Source organism: Heteronotia binoei, chromosome 15 (genome assembly GCF_032191835.1).
Source record: "Heteronotia binoei isolate CCM8104 ecotype False Entrance Well chromosome 15, APGP_CSIRO_Hbin_v1, whole genome shotgun sequence".
Classification (NCBI taxonomy): domain Eukaryota; kingdom Metazoa; phylum Chordata; class Lepidosauria; order Squamata; family Gekkonidae; genus Heteronotia; species Heteronotia binoei.
In genome coordinates, this window is record NC_083237.1 from 22,652,149 (window position 1) to 22,677,975 (window position 25,827).

General features: G+C 48.2%; 1 protein-coding gene across 1 annotated transcript; it reads left to right on the forward strand.

Moving 5' to 3' along the window:
* The first annotated feature begins 781 nt into the window (after positions 1–781).
* Positions 782–24,889, forward strand: TBC1D10B (TBC1 domain family member 10B). The gene is made up of 9 exons (XM_060256753.1): positions 782–1,925; positions 13,049–13,148; positions 13,261–13,368; positions 14,825–14,931; positions 16,060–16,174; positions 17,633–17,698; positions 19,212–19,401; positions 20,033–20,187; positions 21,931–24,889. The coding sequence occupies exons 1-9, from the start codon at positions 1,054–1,056 to the stop codon at positions 22,651–22,653; spliced, it is 2,436 nt and encodes an 811-aa protein (XP_060112736.1). The 5' UTR covers positions 782–1,053; the 3' UTR covers positions 22,654–24,889.
* Positions 24,890–25,827: the final 938 nt, after the last annotated feature.

Here is a 25,827-nt window from a genome sequence, read left to right on the forward strand (position 1 = left end):
GAGAACCCTTTTCCTATTGGACGCCCACCCTTCACTTTCCATACGTCCAACCAGCTGCCAAACACTATCCTCACGAGGATTTTCCTCCCTCCCCCCTTTACCCGCTTCCTAAGTCTTTCCTTATTGGTCCCAGATTTCGGCACTCAAGAGGCCTGACTGAAAATATCTGAATTTGATTGGTAAAGGATGATGTCAACTACGTACTCAGGCCCATCGCTATTGGCCCATCAGGTTCTGAACGCGCCCACAACAAACGTCTCCAGTCTTTCGTTGGAGCCATTCCATGCGTCGCATTGGTTCAAGAGCACGCCGCTCAGAGACGCTCATAACGTTTTAACAACTGCTTCATCTAGGTTGACGTTTACTCCCTGTTGTCCCGCCTGCATGCATCACGTGTGTTCGCGACACGGAAGGGTTAAAATTTTGACCCTCCCTAGTGATTGGAGAATTCTTGCAGGTTCTTCCTTCTATAGGCTAAGCGGCTCTGTAATCCCACCCTCTCACCCCTTCCCTCCCTCCCTCCCTCCCTCCCTTCAGTCGTGGTAGACCAGTCCATTCCGAGTGGTAAAACCATCCTTCAATTACGAAAATGGATTTCTGTGTTTGACACGCTATTTGCGATTGGCAGCCGCCCCCCGTTAGTCCCTCCTCTTTGCCGAGCACCCGCTCACCGCCCTTCCTCTTTTTCGTCGCCGTCTGTTATGCCGCGTTACCGATTGGCTGTGCCTGTGCCCTACTCTCTTCCCATTGGAGCCCTGTCGATGAGTCCCCTGCCTCATCCCCGCGGCTCTTGGCCCTCTTTCCCATTTCTCTTTGATCATTGGCCGAGCTGACTTTCTTCCTGGGTGCTCATTGGCTGAATTTGGGGCCGCAGAGCCCGGAGATGCGCGCGCAGGCTGGGGTGGTTGCCTCTCTCACGGCTGGCACTTCTATCCAGGCAAGGGGGGGAGCGCGGGGCAGCTGGCTCCCTCCCTCCCCCCCACCCCCGCTGAGGCCTTGGCTGGGCAGCTAGGCTACATTCCCCCCTCCGGGGGGGAAGGACCCCCAGGAGTCATGGAGACCGGCTCTGGGGACCCTCCAACACCCCCTCCTCGGTACAATTCTCCCCGCTCCATGCTCCATGCGCTGAAGGGGCTGGGTTCAGATCCTGCGGTATCAGTACAGCCTGTGGGCTGTCTGTCGGCTTCCTCCGGGGCAGCAGCCAACTTGGTAACAATGGAACCTGCGGAAGGAACTGTTCCGACTGTCGAAGGGATGGAAGCATCGTGCGTTGCTACAGAAACGACCACAACCGTGATGACCATAAAGATGTCGCTTGTGGCCAGGGATAATGGAGATGTGGCATCTCTTGCACAAGTGGCATCTGATGCTGGAGAGGTGGTGGTGGATGGGATTCCAGTGGGGGATGCGTCTTCTACAGCAACTGGACCTGTGGTTAACTCAGTGGCTGCTGTGTCCACTGTGGCAACAGTCAATGGAACATCGGTGACATCATCACCTCAGGACAGAATGATGTCATCACCTGTGACTGTGCCTGCAGAGACCACCATGAAGCCCCTCCCGGTTCCACCGATGTCACCAACGGTGGTCGTGGTAGCGCCTAGCCCTGGCTCGCCGCCGGAAAAGACTTCACCCACTGGCCCAGGAGGCATGGAACCTCAAGATCTACCCTCTTCGCAGCCACCCCAAGACCTGGATTCCCAGCCCAGCCTGGGCACTCCAGCACCCAAGGCTCCTCCACCTTCTGACACCATGAGCTACTTGGAGTCTGTCAGTCTTATGTCAGGCACCATGGAATCCTTGACCGGCCCTGGATTTCCTGATGATGCTAGCTCTCTGGGTTCCGATTCTGAAATCAATGGAATGGCGTACCGTAAGACAGACAAATATGGCTTCATTGGGGGCAGCCAGTACTCTGATGGGATGTAAGTATTGGCACCAAAGTGATAGCACTCTTCTTCAGGGGATGAGTGAGTCCTTTATCTGGGGGCAGATGAGCTTGGCAAGATGTTTGCTTCAGTCAAGGCCAGGGAACTGGGAATGGAATACATGACCTTTCTGCCTGGTGGGGTATTAGTTATTCTGTAGGGATGACTTGGGGGATCCATTTATCAGAGGACCAGAATGTTGGGAAATACCCTTGGTCAAACTGTTACCCTGACAAGAAAGCCATTGCCTAAGGCATCATCCACTGGTGCTTTGTACTTTCATTTTCTGAAAGGTGTCACTCAAGGTTGGGGAGTGGCATCTCTGTGATTGTTTTTTAATTGGCATTGAGGGACAGGTTATGAGATCATCCCATAGTAGGCAAAATGACTCCCCGCCCCCTTTGGAACTTATTTAAGCATTCCATACTCAGCATACAAGAAGCTTAGCAAATTATACTCAGCTTCCTTAAAGTTTCTAAGGATGGAAACTTCTTTATGGGAAGTTGTGAACCTTCCTGTGTTCTGGAAAGGATTGTACAAATTAGGCAGGAACTGACCTCCTCTCAGTTTGGGGCATCATCCCCAAATGTGTTTTCCAAACTTCAATTGTAACATTTTGGTGATTCTGCTTTGCTGTCTGACCCGTTTCTCCATCCATTCTGTTGCTGTCTGTGGTTTTTTTCTTTTTTCCATAACTCTTTTTTTCCTCTTCTGCTGGGATGCTGCCCTCATTGGCCTGAAATCAAAATCATAACTTTGGACGTATGACTTCATTGGAAGGGTGCTGGCTGTTCTTTTGTATTACTCATTGTGGCAGGGAGCTCTTGTTTTTCTCGCAAACTAATCCTTGTTCCAGACTTCTCTGAAGTTCGGGAAATAGGTGAGAGAATGGGCATTCCCTAACAGCTTTGAAGATCCAGACTATCATTTGGGTGGCTCACAGAGTAGGATGCCTCTGTGTCCGCTGGTTTACCTCCCATATAGCCCCAATGAAAGTCATGTTTGGTGGAGTGGAGAAAAGCACAATCAGGGAATTTCCTCTCTCTCAATATGGAGCCAGCCGAGGATTAAGCACACCCACACTGACTCGGTGCATCTCCAACTGTTAACATGTAATGCTCAAGTCTCGCAGTTGCTACAAGGGTCAGAGAGAATGAGTGACTGGATTACTTCCTGGTCTCCCTTGCAGATGCTCTGGCTCGGCACAAGTAGCAGCTGAGCAGAGGGAGGCCACAGTGCCCAGGCGAGTCATGTGATGGCAGGCACTGGGTTCAGCCTGGGTGGGTGCGCCCATCCCAGGCAAATTTTGGGTAAGTTGTAGTAGCTGGCAGGCAGGTTGTATGATAGGAGCCACCAGCCCATCCCAGGCAATTTGTGTGGTGGCTGCTGGCGGGCAAGCTGTGTGGTGGCAACCGCCAGGCTCAGGAGTCCTCCCTGCCTCAGGGGCCTGTCCTCTCCATCTGCCCTGCTATGGCAGAAGCATTACAGAAGGAGTTTCCCAGGGAGTAGACTCTTGACCTCAAGCAGGCATTTGGACATGGAACTCGACTTCTGTTAACTTCTAAGCAGAACCTCTCCTCTCCTTGTCCCCCAGCCCCACCACAGTCCTCAGTTGCCACCAACATGTAAAGCCCCTAGTAGCTTTAAAAGCATTGTACAACCAGCTGGGAGTGGATCGCGAGATCACATGCACCAAGATGGATATGTTCTTTGCATTGACGGTTGCGCAGTCGGGGAGGAGAGCATGTTTTTGCTAGCAAGGGTTTTTTGATCTCTGGCCTTCCCTGCCATTCTGCCAGGCTAGCCTGGTTTTCTAGGACATGGTAAGTAGATTCAGAAGCTTCCCTGCTTGCAAGTGCCTGCAGCCTTCAAGCCTGGCCTTCTGTTTTGTCCTGCTTCCCTGAATTCCTGAGTGGAACAGCTGGGCCTCACTGGCCAGTGGAAGGCTTAGCTCAGGGATGCCTTTTTAACTTGCCTGTTTACTTAAGAGTCTCGGCGTTAACGGACTGAGGGGGGACCTCTGCCTTGACCCCCTGCATTGTCAGGGCTGAGCATGCCATTGCAGCCAGCGTGGGTGTCCAGAAAGCAATGTTGCTGCACTTGTGATGTGTGGTATGGCTGCTTGTGCAGAATTTGGCAACTGTCTTTTGATTCCAAAGGCTCTTCTAGTCTCCCCCCCCCCCCAAAAAAAAAAAATTACCCACATGCTCGAGTAAATCTCCTGACTTCTGGGAATTTCTTAACCTTGTTTGATCCTGACTCTTCCTCCCCCCCCCCCCCAAAGTAAGTGATGTAATAACTGAGATTGTAAGAGCGGCTTTGCTGGCTCAGATCTGAAATCTGCGTAGGCCAGCACTCTCTCTCCCACAGCAGCCAATTGGATGCCTCAGGGAGGGCTCAGAGCCAGGCAGAGGCACAATAGCCAGCCCCTCTCATTTGTCCCTGAAGGCCGGTAATTAGAGTTATCCCTGTTCTGCAAACGGACAGGTTTTTCAGCTTTGGCTGTAGGTAGGCCTGTCCTCCCTGAATGCGTGCAACCCATTCTTCAAATCACTATCAATGTACGAAGCTCTTCTTCACACAGCTCGTAACTAATGGCTGGAGCCTGCCACCACAGGATAGACTACAGGCCATTTGTATAACAGTTTTAGAAGAAGGGCAGATACGTTCAGACTGGAAAGGTCCTTAGTAACGACGGCTCTTCTTCTGCTTGGAATAAATCATTCCCAGTTCTGCCAACACACGGCCCTTTCAAATACCACCGCATTCGTGCAGACAGCCCTAATCTGTGTCGTTTATTTCCAGAATGGAATTTGCTTTCGGTCGGCTAATCTGACAAGAACAAATTCTTGGTTTTGCACAGTCTGCTGTGTCTGTTCAGCCACAGAGTAGGGGAGGGTAATAAAGTGTGTTTGTGTTGGGGATTAGGCATTTTTCTTTCCAGCTGACAGGGCAGTGGGGCGTGGTTTTCTTTGCGGGTGGGGATGGTGGAACCAATTGTTTGAATCCCCCCCCCCCCCTGCAAGAGGATTTGCTGCCATTCTGTCTGGCCTACCTTCTGTCACCTTTTGACTGCTTATGGAGCGGGAGCCCATGAGGAAAACCAGCAACTGGGAACAGACAATGGCTAAAGAAGACCGAGAGATGGAGCTGGGTGTGCTAGGAGCCAGCAGGATTAGAACTGTAGAAAGAGAAAACCACCCAGGGAAGGTTTTAACCATACTCCAGCACTTGTTTGCTGAAGTTTGCTTGTTACATTTGTGTTGCACCTTTTGTCATTCGCAGAATCCAAAGAGAGTATACCTAGGCCTCCCATTTAGAGGCTGGGTTGAATCCTGCCTGCTTTTCTTCTCCGCCTCACCTGATTCCCCCCGCCACACACGCACACTGCCGGTCTGTTGTCATCTGTGTGGAATCTGCAGCCTGTGGTTTCACTTTCTAATGGTCAAAACTGGCCCCTCTTCATCTTTTTGCTATCAGGAAAGCTGGCAGAGCCAACAAGCTGCTAGCAGATCAGATCCCAGTCAGTTTAGCTTCAGCAAGGTTCTGCATTAGGGTCCCCTAACTTTGGAATTCTGATGCTAGGGTTCGAGGAGAGAGAAAGTAAAACTGGGAAAGAGCAGAGAGAAAGTAAAACGAACACCGTGGTGGCAGCTGCTACTTGAACAATGGCATTTTGATCTCTATACAGCCAATCAGAAGTCCTGCTGGCCCCCCATCCAGGAAAGGGGCCAGCAGGCTCTGCGGTGCCCACGGGCACCACCTTGGTCGTGCCTTCCAGCCATAGGAAGCTTCAGCAGGGACTCTCAGATAGGGATTTAGAGAAAGGATTCCTTCATTGTTTGGGGAGTGAAGTAAAGCCGGGTTTGAAGTGGTGATGGCGTTATGAGTCTTCTGCATTCCCAAATGTCGAGAAGTTCCAGGGGTCATGTGTTACCTGTGCTGGTTCCCTTTGGAGGGTAATTTTTCTAGTTATTTGTTGGAGTAGACAGGGAGGGTACAGATGGGGGCACACCTACAGGGCAGCACTTCCCCACATCAGGTCCAAAGAGAGAGAGAACCTGCACCCCAGGGTGCATCAGTGAACTCCCATGGTGCCTCTCCAGCACTCTGCTCTTTTCTTTTCTCTCAGGCACACATCTCTCTCAGCCCTGTGCACTTGACCAAACTAATGTCTTGACAAGAAAATGCCTACAGCTATTAAGAAACATTCCTGTTCTGTTTGTCACAGAAGATAGACTGATCCGCTGATCAGAGGTCAAGCCCACAACATCTTTCTCTCCCACATTACCCCAGTGCATCAGCACTGGTTAAAATGTGCCTTACCTAGTTTATCTTAGACTGGGGAGTGGCCAAACTGTGATTCGGGAGCTACATGTGGCTCTTCCACACATATTGTGTGGCTCTTAAAGTCCCCACTGCCCCACCGGCTAGCATTTATCTCTTTGAATCACTTCTCCAGGCCAGCTGGCAGCTTGGAGAATGCATTTAAAGTTGCTTCCCTGCCTCCCTTCCTTCCTTCCTTCCTTCCTTCCTTCCTTCCTTCCTTCCTTCCTTCCTTCCTTCCTTCCTTCCTTCCTTCCTTCCTTCCTTCCTTCCTTCCTTCCTTCCTTCCTTCCTTCCTTCCTTCCTTCCTCTGATGTTCGTGTCTTGTGGCTCTCAAACATCTGACATTTATTCTATGTAGCTCTTATGTTAAGCACGTTTGGCCACCCTATCTTAGATGATGAAATACCTTCCCTGTCCTAAATAGCCCAGGCTAGCCCAATCTCAACTGAACGCAGAAGTTAAGCAGGGTCAGCCTTGGTCAGTATTTGGATGGGAGATCAAAGAATACAAGGGTTGGTACGCATAGGCAGGCAATGGCAAGCCACCTCTGAACGTCTCTTTCCTTGAAAACGAGGTATTGCCATAAGCTGGCTGCCACTAGAAGGCAAAAAAAGAAAAGAAATAGTTGCTGGGGTGGGGGCAGGCGGTGTCTCTCTAGGATTGGATTTTGATATGTGGCTGGACTGATGGGTTTTGGAGAGGGAAGCTGGAGGCTTGGCTCAGGTGTTGATCACCTGCTTGATGGGGAAGTGGCTGAAGAGCCAGAAAGTTGGACTAGGATCTGGGAGACCCAGGTTTGAGTCCCTGTGGAAGCTTGTGAGGTGCCTTTGGGCCTCTCTCTCTCTCACACACACACACACACACTGTCTGCCTAACCTTCTTCATGAGAGAAGGAGGAGGAATGATGTTGTACACCTCTTTGAGTCCCCAGTGGGGAGGAAAGTGGAGAATAAAAAAATAAGTATTCTAATTCAGTTGTGTCACTGGACATGGTGGTAAAATGACCCCAATGATGCTGCTCTGAGTTTCTTAGAGGAAGAGCAGGACAGCTCAAAGTACTGGTTCTTAGTATTAAGGCCCTGAATATCTCTGGGCCAGGCCAGCTGAGGTCCTGTTCGCAAGACGTTCTCTCTCTGTCTCCCTTCCTGCATGAGTGAAGTCAGTAGCAACCAGAGACGGGGCTTTTTCATTGGTGCCATCCAATACTCCCTCCAAGCTGTGGAGTCCTGTGAGCAAAAATTCTACTTTGTGAAATACTGGCATTAAAGCTGTGAGCTGCTGCATAAATCAGTTTTCTCTGGGGCCATTTCTCTTGACCCAAGACAAAAATGTGTGGGCCAGAGGCTGAAGCACAGTGAGCCAGCTCACACCAACTCAGCTTAGAGGAACACTGGCACTTCACCTGTGGAATGACCTTCCTCTTGAGGCCTTCCTAGGGCCTGCCTTGCTGTCTTTTAGGCATGAGGTAAAACTTCTTCACCCATGCTTATAACCAGGACTTTTTTTGTAACAGGAACTCCTTTGCATATTAGGTCACACACCCCTGATACAGCAATCCTGGAGCTTACAGCAAGCCCCGTACTGAGCCCTGTAAGCTCTTGGAGGATTGGCTACATCAGGGGTGGCCGACAGTAGCTTTTAGAAATGCTTTGGGTTGAAATAGAGGGTCCAAAAGGAAATTTAACTATGGGAGTTTGTTATCGCCCACCAAATCAAAAGAGAGAGGATGATTATAATATGATGGAAGGCTTAAAGATAGCGGCTAAACGTTAAAAACTGTGTTGTAATAGGTGATTTTAACTACCCGCGGATTGATTGGGTCAATATGTGTTCTGGTAGAGAGAAAGAGATTGAGTTTCTAGATGCTCTCAATGACTGTGCTATGGAGCAGATGGTCTCAGAACCTACCAGGGGTGGGGCGATCCTGGATTTGGTCCTAAGTAATGCCCAAGACTTGGTGAGAGATGTAAAAGTGATTGCGCCTCTTGGGAGCAGTGACCATAATGTTATTGATTTCACCGTTTGTATAAATAGGGAGTTGCCCAAAAAGACCGCCACAACCACGTTTACTTTAAAAAGGGTAGATACACTGAGATGAGGAGGCATGTGAGGAGGAAACTGAAAGGAAAGGTAAATACGGTCAAAACCCTTGGGGAAGCTTGGACACTATTTAAAACTATAATCCTAGAAGCTCAGATAAAATACATACCACAAGTTAGGAAAGGCACAAACAGGCATAAGAAAAGGCCTGCGTGGTTAACAAACAAAGTAATGGAAGGTGTAAAAGGTAAAAAGGACTCCTTTAAGCGGTGGAAAACCAGTCCAAGTGAGATTAGTAAAAGGGAACACAGGCTGTGGCAAATCAAATGCAAGACTGTGATCAGGCAGGCAAAAAGGGATTATGAGGAGCATATTGCAAAAAACATAAAGACCAACAATAAAAATTTCTTCAAATATATTAGAAGTAGGAAACCAGCCAGGGAGGAAGTGGGGCCCTTGGATGACCATGGGGTTAAAGGATTACTGAAGGAGGATAGGGAAATGGCTGAGAAGCTGAATGAATTTTTTGCCTCCGTCTTCACTGTGGAAGACGAGAACTTTTTGCCCGCCCCTGAACCACTAATTTTGGAAGGGGTGTTGAAAGACCTGAGTCAGATTGAGGTGACAAAAGAGGAGGTCCTACAACTGATAGACAAATTAAAAACTAATAAGTCACCGGGTCCGGATGGCATACATCCGAGAGTTCTGAAAGAACTCAAAGATGAACTTGTGGATCTTTTGACAAAAATCTGTAATCTTTCATTGAAATCTGTCTCCGTTCCTGAGGACTGGAAGGTAGCAAATGTCACCCCCATCTTTAAAAAGGGTTCCAGAGGAGATCCGGGAAATTACAGGCCAGTCAGTCTGACTTCAATACCGGGAAAGTTGGTAGAAACCATTATCAAAGACAGAATGAGTAGGCACATTGATGAACACGGGTTATTGAGGAAGACTCAGCATGGGAAGATCTTGCCTCACTAACCTGTTATATTTCTTTGAGGGGGTGAACAAACATGTGGACAAAGGAGACCCGATAGATGTTGTATACCTTGACTTCCAAAAAGCTTTTGATAAAGTTCTTCATCAAAGGCTCCTTAGAAAGCTTGAGAGTCATGGAGTAAAAGGACAGGTCCTCTTGTGGATCAAAAACTGGCTGAGTAATAGGAAGCAGAGAGTGAGTATAAATGGGCAGTCTTCACAGTGGAGGACAGTAAGCAGTGGGGTGCCGCAGGGCTCGGTACTGGGTCCCTTGCTCTTTAACTTATTCATAAATGATTTAGAGTTGGGAGTGAGCAGTGAAGTGGCCAAGTTTGCGGATGACACTAAATTGTTCAGGGTGGTGAGAACCAGAGAGGATTGTGAGGAACTCCAAAGGGGTCTGTTGAGGCTGGGTGAATGGGCGTCAACGTGGCAGATGCGGTTCAATGTGGCCAAGTGCAAAGTAATGCACATTGGGGCCAAGAATCCCAGCTACAAATACAAGTTGATGGGGTGTGAACTGGCAGAGACTGACCAAGAGAGAGATCTTGGGGTCGTGGTAGATAACTCACTGAAAATGTCAAGACAGTGTGCGTTTGCAATAAAAAAGGCCAACGCCATGCTGGGAATTATTAGGAAGGGAATTGAAAACAAATCAGCCAGTATCATAATGCCCCTGTATAAATCGATGGTGCGGTCTCATTTGGAGTACTGTGTGCAGTTCTGGTCGCCGCACCTCAAAAAGGATATTATAGCATTGGAGAAAGTCCAGAAAAGGGCAACTAGAATGATTAAAGGGCTGGAGCACTTTCCCTATGAAGAAAGGTTGAAACGCTTGGGGCTCTTTAGCTTGGAGAAACGTCGACTGCGGGGTGACAAGATAGATGTTTACAAGATAATGCATGGGATGGAGAAAGTAGAGAAAGAAGTACTTTTCTCCCTTTCTCACAATACAAGAACTCGTGGGCAGTCGATGAAATTGCTGAGCAGAAAGGTTAAAACGGATAAAAGGAAGTACTTCTTCACCCAAAGAGTGATTAACATGTGGAATTCACTGCCACAGGAGGTGGTGGCGGCCACAAGTATAGCCACCTTCAAGAGGGGTTTAGATAAAACTATGGAGCACAGGTCCATCAGTGGCTATTAGCCACAGTGTGTGTGTATATATAATTTTTTTTTGCCACTGTGTGACACAGAGTGTTGGACTGGATGGGCCGTTGGCCTGATCCAACATGGCTTCTCTTATGTTCTTATGTAGCTCTCCAGATGTTTTTTTGCCTACAACTCCAATCAGCCCCAGCCATTGGCCATGCTGGCTGGGGCTGATGGGAGTTGTAGGCAGAAAACATCTGGAGATCTACCATTGGCCACCCCTGGACTACATCATGGCAGTGTGGCCTAATTTGCGAAGAAGTTCCTACTACAAAAAAAGCCCTGCTTTTAACTTACTAGTTGGATCTTTTTCAATTGTTTTTGCAGTCCACTGCTTTATGAGGATAATTTTAGGTTGCTAGATATGTAGTGTGCTTACCCTGGATGGCTTGGGCTAGGCCGCTCTTGTCAGATACCAGAAGCTGAGCAGGGTCAGGCCTAGTTTGTATTGGGATGGGAGACCACCAAGGAAGTCCAGGGCTGCTATGCAGGGACAGGCAATGGAAATCACCTCTTAATGCCTTGAAAACCGTGGGTCACCGTAAATCAGGTGCGACTTGAGGGCATTTCCCCCCACCCAATGTGCAGTGCTGTTTCTTGTGCTTGCTCTGGTTTTTTTAATGGCTGGGTTGTTAATAGTTCCCTAATTTTAATAACTTTTATGCTGCGTTACGGCTTTGTCATGTTTTCAGCCACCTCATCATATAACATTTTTAAAGTAAACAAATTTGGCACAGAATTTGGCACAGATGAAGGGCTCTAATTGCCTTTGCCAGGAGGCAGGGTAGAATTTTCTTGGCCAAGCTCTCTTCTTTTTGAGCAAGATGAGGCCTAGAAGGGTTGGAAGAAGAGCATAAAGCGTTCTTGGGAGTGTCAACCGCAAACTTCCTTCCTTAGGCCTAGCTGTGGGAAAGTAATACTCCCCCAGCCCACACAAGGCGGCCGCCTTCTTCCCTGACTTTTGCTTCCTTCCCTGGCTCTTCTTTTTATTTTTTTCAGTAACGCTGTCCCACAACTTCCTGTTTGGCAAGCCACACTTCCTATTTCTTGCCATGTTTCTGTTAAAAGCCCTGCCCAGCACCTTCTGTGCAATCATGTTCCTCAAAGCTTTTCGACTGAAGCTGACGTGGGGCGTGTGATGCTGTACGCCTCTCACATTTTCCCCCCTACAAGAAGGACTGGTTTGATTTCCTTCACTTTGCCTCAGACACTACGCATGACCCAGCAAATCCTGAGTCATAGGTAGCTGAGCAGCGCCACAGTTAAATTCACCTTCGTTCACTTTAGCTTGGGGTCACCTTGTTGGCACACTATGGTGTGTTTTGGAAGCTGGGTGCTTTAACGTTGTGTGTGTGTATGTACACACAGTCACAGAAGCCGGCAAGCGTCGTGGTCAGAATGAGCCATGAGAAGCCGCAAATCTTGTAACGTAAGGCCCTTGCAGGAACACTGTCTCAAGCAGACCACAGGAGACCAATGTGATATTCATTCCCCCTTGTGATGAATATTCATTCCCCGAGTCTTATCTTGGAGGGGCAGCAGTTGAATGTGTGCTGGTTCAGGGGGTGTCCTAGTTTAAAGTTCTCTTGTGGCTTTGACTGACGGGGGCAGTGGAGGTGAGGATCATGAAGACTGTGAACCTGCAAGAAAGGTAGTTTCAGAGGATACCTGTGTAGTGAGTGAGAAGAAGAGTCATGTAAGAAGCCTGCCCTATATCCCATAGCTTCTTTGCTTTGCAAGCTCACTCCACAAAGCACTGTCTGTGATGGGCTTGTATAGCCAAGTCCCCAGTGAAATCTCAGGAGTCAGAGGAAAGGCTGAGAAGGTCTTCAGGGAGGGTGCAGTTTGGTGCACTTACATGTCCTTTGCCAAATAAGCACATGCCTTCACCTGGATATGGAAGTTTACAGTATTATGTATGGGATAGAGAAGGCAGAGAAAGAAGTATTGTTCTACCTTTCTCACAAACAAGAATGAAATTGCTGAGCAATCAGGTTAGAATGGATAAAAGGAAGTACTTCACCCAAAGGGTGATTAACACACGGAATTCACTGCCACGGGAGGTAGTGGCAGCTACAAGCATAGGCAGCTTCAAGTGGGGATTGGATAAGCATATGGAGCAGAGGTCCATCAGTGGCTATTAGCCACAGCGTACTGATTAAACCCTCTGTCTGGGGCAGTGATGCTCTGTATTCTTGGTGCTTGGGGGGAAAAGAGTGGGAGGGCTTCTAGTGTCCTGGCCCCACTGGTGGACCTCCTGATGGCACCTGGGGTTTTTGGCCACTGTGTGACAGAGTGTTGGACTGGATGGGCCATTGGCCTGATCCAACACGGCTTCTCTTATATTTATTTATTTATTTATTTATTTAATTGATTGATTGATTGATTTGATTTTTAGCTCGCCTTTCCTGTAGAACAGGCTTGGGGCAGGTTATATCAGAAAAACAATCAACAGTAAAAAACCAATTTAAAATACATGTAATCTAAAATTACAGAGTAACAATAGGTACTAAGATGGCAAATTCTGCCGTATGTTCTTATGGATGTTCCACTCAGGCTAGAGCTCACGTCCTCTTTCTAGCTCAGTATGGCCTTTTTTTTTGCTCCCTTTCCTTTTGCAGTGAGAGCAACATCTCTGTGGATGTGGGCAGACAACGGGAACTGAAGTGGCTGGATATGTTTTCCCACTGGGACAAATGGCTGTCGCGCAGATTCCAGAAGGTGAGCAGAGATCTACACTGCATTCTTGAATGTTATGAGGGAAAGGTCACAAGTGGTCTTTGGGTTACTTTGCTTGCTGTATCTATTTAATCACTTCTCCACCTCTTTATAGGTGAAATTGCGTTGCCGGAAGGGGATTCCTTCTTCCCTCCGTGGCAAGGCATGGCAGCTTCTCTCAAACAGCAAGGAACTCCTGGATCAAAATCAGGGGAAATTTGAGGTATTTTGCAGTGTCTTTAAAAAACAAAACAAAAACTCATACTAGAGATGTTAAATTTCTGGAAGTTTTAAAGCCATGGAACTTTGTTGAAAGACATTTTGGGAAAGACTGACATAGATGCACTATTTAGTTACTTGTCAAGCCTAAACATACTTTACTGTTTTAAAATGCATCCATTATAATTTAACTGTCAAAGAAAATTGCATTGTTTGGCACATTTGTGAAAATTCGAAGTATGAGTGTCATAGTTTTCTGTGAACAAAATTGTGAGTGTACCCAACACTGTAGAGAGAGACCTGCAAATGGCTGCACCATTCGCTGCTTTAGCACATAAACCTCAGTTTTTGTCATCTGAGAGGCTGGGGAAATATAGGTTGAAAATGGAAACCCCAATTTTTGTAATAAGCAAAAACAAAGGTGCTCATTGGGCTGGAGTCTCCTGCAGTTTTAACAGGGCAATCAACACACTTGGATGTTGAGTTAAACCCATCCCATTATAAATGTAGAGCGCTAAACAACACCTAGCATCATTATTACATGTAGTGCTCAATAAGAACTAACCACGCCATCTTGGACTTTAGGGAAGGAAACTGAAGGATTGTTTTAAACAGTACAAAATTGTATGAAATGTTTTTAATTATCTTATTGTAATTTTATTCTAGCACTGTTGTTTTAACTGTTAGCTGCCCTGAGCCCGTCAGGGGAGGGCAGGATATAAATGTAATAAAATTAACTAATTAATTGATTAATACAGTGTTAAATAGTTCCGTGTTATATTCATCTTGCTCATCGTAGCTTACTAATTGTAGGCAAAATTGTGTGGTGGAAGTGCAGCTAAGTCACAGCTGACTTTGCTTTCAAGGCAAGAGCCTTTCAGTGGTGGGTTTGCCACTGCCTGCCTCTGCGTAACAGCCCTGGACTTCCTTGGTGACCTCCCATCCAAGTACTAATCAAGGCTTAACTCTGCTTAGCTACTGAGTTCTGAAAAGGTTTGACTGGCCTGGGCTAAGCAAGCCAGGACATGGACAAAACAACTCACATTTAAACAATATGTGCTTGGAAATATACAGTATCTGTCTGCATTCTACACAGGAGTTCTCATTATCCTATGCTGTAGGCGCAGGGTTTTTCTGTTTGTTTAAGGCTTGCTACATATTCTGAGTTAAAACTGTTTTGCTCATTCAAAAAAAAGGGGGGCAGTTATCTCAAAATAATGGGGGGGCGGAATCCTCAGAGGGGGAGAAATGTGGTTTTCTACAAAATCTTCTGAGTCTTCACATCTCCCTGTTGCACTAAGGAGATGATACTCACAGTGCTATCCTAAGCACAGTTACACCTTTCTAAGTCAGCTAAGATCAGTGGTCCTGGAAGGGTATAACTCTGCTTAGGACAGCACTGTAAAAATCTGGGCTCAGAAACGCTCTCAGCCTCACATTATCTGCCTTATTTTTATTAGGAACTGGAGCGCCAAGCTGGAGATCCCAAGTGGCTTGATGTGATTGAGAAAGACCTGCACAGGCAGTTCCCCCTGCATGAGTTGTTTGTTGACCGGGGAGGCCATGGGTGAGTGAATGGAAGAGGGGGAGAGGACTGCTACCCTAGGTCAGGGAGGCATCATCCAGAGTTGGGAGGTCCCTGTGCTTTTCTCAAAACCTTCTGAAATTCTGCACCTCCCGCATCCTAGATTACTCCCACCTGGTGAGCTAGAAGGGACACTGGGTTTGCCTGCTTGGCTCTTTGAAGTGTTGCTTCATGCCGAGCAGCCTAACTCCTACACGCACATGGACACTCTTTGGCTGTTCCAGCTTCCCACCCTGCCTCTTGCACCTCTTGTTTTCCCCCGTACCTGAGGAAACTGGACTGCTGACAGCCCCCCACCTCAATCTCTCTTTCAGCAATCCCAGTGATGTTGTGGCTCATGATCTGGGAAATGCATTGGCTTAATTGTATCATAGGCCTGGGGCTTTTTTGTAGAAAATGCCCACCAGGAACTCATTTTCATATTAGGCCACACCCCCTGGCATCACCATTGTTTCACACAGGGCTTTTTTTGTAGGAAAAGCCCAGCAGGAACTCATTTGCATATTAGGCCACACCTCATGATGCCGAGCCAGTGGGAACTGTATTCCCATGCATTCCTGCTCAAAAAAAACCCTGATAGGCCCAGTTACTAAGAACAACAACAACACATTGAATCAAAACCAACTCATGGCATCCCCATCCATGCAGTTTCCCCATCCAGAAACAAGCAGAGGTCCTTTGCCTTCCTTTGGGAAGTAACCCTGGATTTTTTTGGAAGTCTCCCATCTGAAGTACTGTCCGTGACCAATCCTACTTAGCTTCCAGGTTCTGTTAAGCTTGTGCTAAGCTTGGCTATTTGGGCTGCTCAGAAGAAATGCCAGGGATCAAAGCTGGGACCTTGAGTGCTCCATCACTGAGCCACAGCTCCTCCCCTAAAGAAGCAGAGGCCAGGCTCAGATTTACAGCCCCGTGCCCAAGACTGTCATGCAGCTCTGTCACTGGGTGGATCCTGGGCTGGGAATGGTGCCTCCAAGAGACCAGAGCACTACGTAACATCTTCAAATGCTTCTCTGAGCCTCTTGGTTTACACCTGGATTAGACACCATCTCGAGCCTGGAGACAGGCTCTAGGTTCCTGGCTCTCATCCTCCGTTCTGTCTCTCGCACGCAGGCAGCAGGACCTCTACCGCATCCTGAAAGCCTACACTATCTACCGGCCAGAGGAAGGGTATTGCCAAGCCCAGGCCCCCGTTGCTGCAGTTTTGCTGATGAATATGCCCGCAGAGGTAAGGAACTGTTCCACTGCATTGTCTTGTTTAGGTGTTCTCCAAAAGGCACAGAGCATAATGGAGCATAAAGGCATGGAGAATTCTCGGCCGGCCAGTGTAGCTATTGCATGGCATCAGTCTGAATATTAACAATCCAGCGTCAGATCCAGAGATTTTGGGCTCCTCAGGCCATGGTACGAGGCCTCCCCAGTGGCAGCTCCTCTTCAGGACCATTGCCTCTTGAAGCTCACCCACGTGTGGTTGGGATCTCGTTCCCTCCTAGCTGAATCAGAACATTTGCAGCTGGCAGTTGAATGGCAAAACATGGCCATTCTAGTTAAACGAGGCTCACATCTTGTTTTTATTTCCTTGGGGGGGTGATTCAGCACACATCTGCCCACAGCTGAGGAAGAAACATTAATTTGTACAAAACAACAACAGTATAGTTCATGGTATTCAAGGTCAAAAGTTCATTGGAAACAGAACCAACATTGAAGACTTTGAACAGTGGTTCCACTTGCTTCACAGGAACTTTCTGAGAAATGGTTTATAAATATCAAAGTCAAGCGATTCCCCAACAAATTGATTCTAAACAATATTGCATCTCCTGCATTAAGTTCTCTGTGGAGTTTGATATTATGTAATGATGGAGCCCAAAAGCCTCTAAAGTATTTCATAGCATGATGGTAAATAGTACAGCAGAGCCTCAGCCTGCTGTACTATTTACCATTCTGTTATGAAATATTTTAGAAGGAGAAGATATTAGATTTATATCCCACCCTCCACTCCGAATGTCAGAGTCTCAGAGCGGCTCACAATCTCCTCTATCTTCCTCCCCCACAACAGACACCCTGTGAGGTGGATGGGACTGAGATAGCTCTTACAGTCCTTTCAAGGATAACTCCTGCAAGAACTGTGGCTGACCTAGGGCCATTCCAGCAGGTGCAAGTGGAGGAATGGGGAATCAAACCTGATTCTCCCAGATAAGAGTCCACACACTTAACCACTACACCGAACTGGCTCTCAAGAGGCATTTGCGCTCCATCATTACATAATTTGTACCTTGTGGTCATTGCCCCACATCTGTGATTCCTCTCTTGGACGTAGCTATAATCTTGACAAAGGAAGGATCCGAAACGGTGCATATCAAATTCCATATTTATAGACAATTTCTTGAAAGGTTCCTGTGAAGCAAGTAGAATCCCTTGTTCACTGTTTGAAGTCTTCAATGTTGGTTCTGTTTCCAGTGGACTTCTGACTTTGAATGCCATGGATGACATTGAGAGAGAAATGTTGCAGTCAAGACAGGAGGAAGGATGGCCCCAGGCTAGAAGGCTCACCGGCTGAACTTCATAGCACTTGGTTGCCTTCAGTGGGAGAGCAAGCTAGGATTCTTGGATGGAGACTATAGGTTGTGAGGATGTGGCTGCCCAGGGGGCTCCTGCTAAGGAACTGTCTGTCTTGCTCTCTCTGCAGCATGCTTTCTGGTGCCTGGTGCAAATCTGCGACAAATATCTCCCTGGGTACTACAGTGCAGGACTGGTGAGTGTGACCGCATTCTTGGAAGGAAAAGGAATGAGTGACTTTTAGTACTTCATAAGGGAAATGCCCTCTGTGCTGTTCTGAAATCCTTCTTGGACAGGAGTTTCCAGGGCTTTTTTTTCCAGCAAGAATGTACAGGAACACAGTTCCGGCTGGCTTGTCATCAGGAGGTGTGGCCTAATATGCAAATCAGTTCCTGCTGGGCTTTTTCTCCCCAAAAAGCCCCGGGAGTTTCCCTTCTTCCTCCTGATGACTGTGCCTAGAGATCGGTATCCTAGGATTCTCTTGCTCTCTGCTTTCCAGAGAAAGGAGAGCCTTTCCAGAGACCCCTGGAGAAGGGCTCTGGAAGCGTCTAGATTAGAAATATTCACAGTGCAAATGTGTTTTTAAAAAGAACACACATGCCTGTGTTTTTACATTTGTTTCTCTGTCAAGACCAATTCCCATGGCTGAGTTAAAAAAAAATATTAGTCTGTTTGCAGCCAAATTTTCTTTCTCTCACACACACATATATACACCCACCGGTCAACTTGAAATCTCTTGGTAGAGAGCAGGCTCACTGTGCGCTCAGATGCCTGGTGCTGGTTTTGTAACACCTTGCATGCAGCAGCTGGCAGGCAAAGCTGACTTCCATCTCCAAAAGATTAACCTAGTTTGAAAAAAGGAGCTGCAACATTTACTGAGCAGTCAGGTTGCTTAATTGACTAAAAAGGTAACCTGGTTTAGGTTCCGCCCCCCCCCCAGACCTTGTTTGACATACAACTCCCTAGGGAAAACGGGAGCAGCAGCAGATGCTGTCTCCCTCTCTTCCATTTTCTCCACACGGCCTCTGTGCCTAAGCATCCTCTAAAAACAAAGGATGCTTTCATCAGTAGAACACTTCCTGCGCAAACACATGCATAGATTTCATTGGTTTCTTGAATGGTGACAGCTCTGTTTGAGAACTGGGAAGTGGAACCGCTGGTCAGGAATGAAGGTATATTGTTAATTAAACGAAAAACTTTTTCATATAAGCTGGGGGGGGGAGGGGAAGGTTGGTTGGCTGGCTGTTTGATTCTAGCCCTCTAGGGCTCTATAACAGAAGACTCTGTGCCTCTAACAGCTTGCAGAGCAGGTAGGGATCAGGTGACACTTTCCCTCAGCATCAATGTATGTCCACTCTAGGAAAAGGTTCATCTCTGTGTTCCCCTTGCCTTTTTACAGGCTCCCTTGAACAGCTGCATAGAAGACACTGCCCTCCTGCCTCTCTGGGGCTCCTGCAGGGCTGTAGAGTTTTTGCCTCCTTCCCCATCTCATAACAGTTAGATCACCCTGCCTCCTGCAGAAGCTGTAGATGCTTACTGTGTGCGTGGATGTGTACAGCGCATGCATGTTCTTTTGAACCTCTGGCTCCTCTTTTTCTCAGTCAAGGGCAGTGATAAGATAGAAAATGGAAGCAGGCGGGGGAACAGAAAGAGGGTGCCGTTTTCAGGGTCTCCAACTACTTCTTCACCCTAAAACATATCTTGTGCAGGAGGCAATCCAGCTGGACGGGGAGATCTTCTTTGCTCTTTTACGGCGAGTGTCCCCCATTGCCTACCGCCACCTGAAGAGGTACAAGATCGACCCCATCTTGTATATGACCGAGTGGTTTATGTGCGTCTTCTCCCGGACCTTGCCCTGGTGCTCCGTATTGCGCGTTTGGGACATGTTCTTCTGCGAAGGTGAGACTCGGCCTTCTGGCCCCATAAAGCCTTGCACGTTTGGTCACTTGGGGTCCTTTCTTTCCCAGTTGACAGGGAAAGCGACCTCCCCAGAGACAAAACTATTCTCTTTTCTAGAAACGCACTTTGTCTTTTTCCCTACCTGGACTTCCGTTATTAAACAGCAGGAAGCAGGGACTTTTTTGTAGCAGGAACTCCTTTGCATATTACGCCACAATCCCTGATGTTGCCAATCCTTCAAGAGCTTACAGGGCTCTTAGTACAGGGCTTACTGTAAGCTCCAGGAGGACTGGCTACATCAGGGGTGTGTGGCCTAATATGCAAAGGAGTTCCTGCTACAGAAGAAGCCCTGGAAGGAAGATTCCCAAGCCACTGCTGACCTGGTTATAGCCTGAGGCTTAGGAATTTGTTTAACAAGAAAGATAAGAGCTCCTAAATTTCTAGGCTACCCTCCACCCAGTCCCATACTTAACATGCTTATCCCCAGATCTGCTTTGTCCATTCATCGAATGAAGTCCCCAGGTCCCTCCTGCACTTTCCCCGCATCTCACATAGAGGAAGGCTCCTCCACCCCCCACCCGTATATACAGCCTGTGCCACTCTTCCCTCTCTCGACTTGTGATTCACACAGGGGTGAAGATAATTTTCCGAGTGGGCCTGGTGCTGCTGCGGAACACCCTGGGCTCAGTTGACAAGCTGCGCTCGTGCCAGGGCATGTATGAGACGATGGAGAAGCTTCGAAACCTGCCGGCCCAGGCTATGCAAGAGGACTACCTGGTCCGCGAGGTGAGAGCTCTGGCACGGGGATGTTGCGCCAAATAGAGAAGCCAGTGAGGTGAAGCTGGAGGGGAGAAAGTTGGATCCTGGGCGGAAAACATGATGTCAGTTGCAGACGGTCAGACAGGACATGGCTGAGGGTTTACAGATGAGGTAGACATTCCTAAGAAACGCCACGTTTAAACAAAGATGCCTGGTACTGTCTGACACCAGCACTGGCCATTTCAGACTTGGCCACATCCCCTTGTGGTAGGTGATCACTGTAGCTTCTGGGTCATCATCAGTTTGAATCTCTAGATTTTTGTTGGCAGCCATGAGGACTAGAAACCTGTTTTTGGAAAGACATAGAACAAAACTTGAGTCCAGTGGCGCCCTGGAGACCAAACAAAGTTTTATTCTGGGTATAAACTTTTGTGTGCATCCTTTCCATATGTTAGCTTCATAGATTCTGCGCTTGCCCAATAAGCAGTCAGGTATGTGGCCCCTTGTAAAAGTTTACTAGATTTGGACTTTGTTTGTTCAAAACAGAACTTTAGCATCTTCAGACATCTGATACAACATTTCCCTAGTCAGACATGAAGACTCTGCATTCCGTCATTGCTTTTTAGAGGGACTTTGAATCACATGCCCATAAAAGAGGGCTATAATCTGGATGTCAATAAAAACGTTTTGTGTTGTTTCCCATAAGTCTCTGTGATTCGGGAAGGGGGGAAGGTGGTAGTTTAAGGAAAGCTGATGATCTGAGGTTCCAGCTAGATAATAAGGAGAAGGCTGCATTGTTCTTTCTCTGCATTGTTAAAAGCCCAGAGTCAGTCTGAGTGGGGGCATAAGCTGAAGTGAACGAAAGGTGGGTGCAGGAAGATTGTTTAAGACTGGCTTCAAAAAGAGAGTGGACGCATTCATGGAGGATGGGGCTGTCGATGGCTGCTAGTCATGACTCATATCTCCTCCCTCCAGCACGAGAGGCAGCCGCTGGGGAGCATGGGTAGGAGGAGGATGCTGGTGGGCTTCCAGCTGGTCAGGCAGTGTGTGAACGGGATGCTGGACCTGATGGGCCTCTGATCTGATCCAGCAGGGCTTTCTTGGGTCCTTATTTTCTTCATCTTCTGTACTGTTGTCCTCTTTTTCCCCAAGCCCCCCAGTTTTTTAGCAGGGAGACATATGGGGTGCCCTGGGAAGGATGAGTTTGAGCTGAAGCACAGCCAGGAGGAATAGATTAAGCAGGTTTCTCTCTTCCAACTTGCATCTTGCCAAGAGGTTGGTTTTTGTTTCCGAAAAGGCAAAAAGTTCTGTTTAATGGATAGACTGAACAAATTCAAAATAAGACGAAGGTTTTTTTAAAGTAAAACAAGATAAAAGGAAAAATGCAGCTTGAATGTCAGCACCAGGTGGGCTTCTGGGGAGGGGAGGTCCTGCCATAGTCTCCAACACAGCTTTTTTTGTAGCAGGAACTCCTTGGCATATTAGGCCACACATCCTCTGATGTAGCCAGTCCTCCTGGAGCTTACAGTAGACCCTGTACTAAGAGCCCTGTAAGCTCGTGGAGGGTTGGCTACATCAGGGGGTGTGGCCTTATATGTGAAAGAGTTCCTGCTGCAAAAAAAGCCCTGGTCTTGAATAAGCAAGCTTCTCGCTGTCTGTGTGGGGTGGTGCCAGGTAAAGGTACACTTGATAGGCAGAAGGGCTGTAGTGGGAAAGGATGCCACCGGGACCATTCTTCTCACCTCTGTTTCTGTCTCTCTCCTTGTTCAGGTGGTGAATCTCCCAGTGACCGAAGCCATCATAGAACGAGAGAACGCCACCCAGCTGAAGAAGTGGCGGGAGACGCGGGGTGAGCTCCAGTACAAGCCCTCCCGGCGGCTCCACAGCTCGCAAGCCATCCACGAGGAGCGCCACCGCATGAACCCGCCCCTCACAGCCAGCGCCAGCCTCTTGAGCCTCACGGGCCTGAAGCAAAGGGTTACTTATGGCAGCATCAGCGGCCCATCCTTCTCCCCAGCACACTCCGTGGGCACCTTGGCTGCCTCGGTGGCTCCCCCTCCAGCCCCTCCCGTGACCCCGAGCCAGGTGGTGGTATCCGAAGGGCTCCATCCAGCCTTGCCCTCCCCCACAGGAAACAACATGCCCCTCGGCAGCCCCAAGACAATTGCGGGCAGCAGCAAAGAGGAGAAGCGGAAAGAGAAGGAGCGGGAAAAGCAAGAGAGACTGGAGAAGGAGAAGCAGAAGCAGGAGAGGGAGCACGAGCGGAAGCTGCAGAAGGAGCGGGAGAAGAAGGAGAAAGAGCGGGAGAGGCAGGAAAAAGAACGGGAGAAGAAGCTGCAGAAGGAACGAGCCAAAGAGGAAGCCCGGCTGAAGAAGGACCGGAAGCTGTCGCTGAGGAAAAAGGAATCCAAATCGGCTCAGCCACCGCCCAGCGAGGAAGGAAGAGATGGGGATGCTCCGACGGCGTCTGTGCTGCAAGACACATACTTTTGAGGAGGGCTGGGGGGGCAGCAGGTGCCCCAGTGACTCCCTCCCTTCAGCCAAGGACCAAGATGGTGGCCAACACCAGGGACACTTTTATTGTGGTAGGGGGACCCAGAGGAGAGGAGGAGTGCCGAGGGGAACCGCCCAGTGTGGGGCCACAGTGGGTAGAGCAGTGTTTTATTGAGTGTCCGTGTGCTCGCCTCTCTCTTTGCGTGCCTGATTTGAGGTGGACTGACCCCTCCCCCCCTCCTCCGACCCTTCATCTTTGTTACTGAATAGGGCCAAAACAAGATGGCTGCTGTTCTCCCAGCGGGCGCTCCACTGCAGATTTTTCACCATGGGCTACCAGTGCAGCGGTACCTTCCCTGCTCCCAGCTTGGAGACATAACCACAGCAGTACCGGTATTAATAACTCCAGCATCCTCCCTCTCAAGTACTGTATATAGAATCTTCCCTGTTTACAGCTCTTTTACTACTGCAGGCCGCGTGGGCCACCTCCCTCCAGAGAGGCTAGTTTTAAAAGCGGTCCTCCCAGCACTACCCTTCGATCTTCTAACTCTTCTTCCATTCCTTACATTCTTGCTGGATGTTTCGCTGCTCCAGCCTAGACCTGATGAGCTCCCGAAAGGCTAGCAAGAGACATCCCCTTTAAGCCCTCTTCCGTCTCTTGCCCCTGGCCCCTTGCATGGTTACTTAGCAGCCTAGGATTGCTGCCATTTGCTTGTTCCTTTAAGAGCCACTTGGCAGGCAGAAATTTGTAAGGTGGGCTGAAGGGGGTTTTTTGCCTGCCATGTCCACCATTCAAGGTAAGGGATCTCTGTCAGGAGAGGTGTGGCAGCTCAGCCATTCACCTGCCATTAGAATTGCATTTGTGCAGGAGGGCCGGGGGAGCAGCAGTCGGGTGCATAGCTATGGCTGTCCCGATTCCTGGGGGAAGCGCAATCCATCATCAAGGAAGGAGAAGTTGATGCATTCCCTGTGCAGGAGTTCTGCCTTCCAGCTCATGCATTCCTGAAGTATAAGCGAGGCGGGGAAACAGGCTTTGTTGGCAATGTTTCTCTGGCTCGTATTCAACCAAAACTTCATAGGAACTTCTGCCAACCCAGGAAGGTGCTTGTTCGGTTTTTTGCAAATTTCTATCTGCCTCCCACCTCCTTCCTTTTCCAGTTAGAAATATTGTCCTTTACTGTTAGGATGAATCCAGCCCCCTGCTTCGGCTGCTGGAGACCTAGAATGCATTTCCATTATCAGTTTAAACCAAGTCAACGAGGAGCTCACCCAAAGAATTAAAAGTTTTGAGAAATGCCGCAAAGGAAAATGAAGAGTACCCTATAAAACAAGGGGAATGTATCATCTTTGTGGTCTGCTGGGCGGCCTCAAAAGAGCATCGCGTGTCATTCCCCGTCCCAGTCCTCCTCCTCGTTACCACAGGGTGCTTGCTAACCCCTTGGTGGTCTTGAGACATTTCTGGTGCCCTGCAGTCTGGAGAGGCCTGCCACCCCTGCAGTAGCCACAGACGAGCAGGAGTCGAGAGCTGGCACTGTGCTCAGTCTGTTGGAAAAGGGGATTTAGGGAAGGAGGCTGGGCTCTTCGCTTTCGGCCTGCCAAGCTGCACCACAACTTTGACTTGGGATTTGGGTACCTTTCATAACTCATCTTTTGGCCCCCTGCTCCTCCTTCCAGCTTCTGCAGAAGCATTCTCACCTCCCCTTTAGGCCGCAGCCTCTGCAGTCCTGAGCAGCTGGAGCCAGGGAACCTCTTTTAAATTCTTGCTTCCCAGAACTTACTTGCTGTCAAATGACAGCTTTTCCCAAAGTCCGCTGTCTCCCCCCACTCCAGTGACTCCAGGGGAGGGGGGGAAAGCCCCTATTAGCGCATCCCCATCTCTGTACATAACTTCTTCCTATAACACATATATTATATATATGTTTCAGTATTGTAATTATGTATACAGGTACTTGAGATTTTTGAATTTTTTTTTTGACCTTGTGTTCTTATTTAACGGGACAGACACTGGAAATTAGGGATTCATCCAAATCTACTCCCTCGCCTTTTATATTATTTTTTTTAGCTTTCCACCAGCCTAATCAGGAAGAGCAGAAAAACTGGAAGTTTACAGCTGACATCTCCTTGCTGTGCTCCTTGTTAATAACTTTTTTTTTGTCATTTGTGCCTCGTTTTCATTGAATTCCCCCCCCCATTGCTTTGTTTAAAAATGTTAACAAAAGAAACAACATTCAAGCTCTCGGAGTGTCTCCGCTGATTGAGGGTGCGGTGGGATGCCTTGTATAGGAATGCCATATTCATGGCTGGGGAGAGGGGGAAGCTTTTGTCTGTGGAAAGATATACAGCAGGGCCTATAGTTCAAGTTCTGCACCGCAGGTTGCTGGTTGCCTCCCTAAGACCTCAGAGAACTGCTTGGCAGTCTGAGTGGGAAAAACCAGTGGTTGGGCTTCATTCCAAGAATGATGATGGCCAGTGTTCTCTCTAAGCTGAGTTAGCGTGAGCTAGCTCACAGATTTTTAGCCTCCAGCTCACACATTTTTGTCTTAGCTCAGTAAAAATGGCCCTAGAGAACAATTATGCAGTAACTCACAACTTTAATGCCAGTAGCTCACAAAGTAGAGTTTTTGCTCGCAAGACTCTTCAGCTTAGAGGGAACATTGGTGATGGCTGGTGGGATGGCCTCTTTCCAGCATGGTGTAGCAGGTTATGGGTTAGACTAGAGTCTGGGAGACCCAGGTTTGAATCCCTGCTCTTCTAGGGGGACCTGGAGTCAGTCATACTCTCTTAGCCTCACCTACCTCGCAGGTCTGTTGTGAGGATGAAACGGATGAGCAGATAATGATATAAGCTGCTTTGGATCCACATCAAGGGGAAAAGTAGGTATCAGTGAAGTACATGATTTGGCCCCCGTTTTTCTTTATGGCTCAGCTATTTGGATTAAAACTAAATCTGATAATATCAACCAACCCTTAGCACAATTTGTTAAGAAAATACTGAATATCCCCTGTTGTGTGTCTAAAGTTGCATTGCGAGCAGAATTTGGACAGCTGTCCTTAGAAGTAAGAAACTGGCTATATGCCTTTAAACAGATTAAAATCGCTGTATGCTGAAGATGGTTTGTTAGATGGTCTAAATCAGGATACCCACACATTGCCTTGGATAAAAGCTCTGGATGAG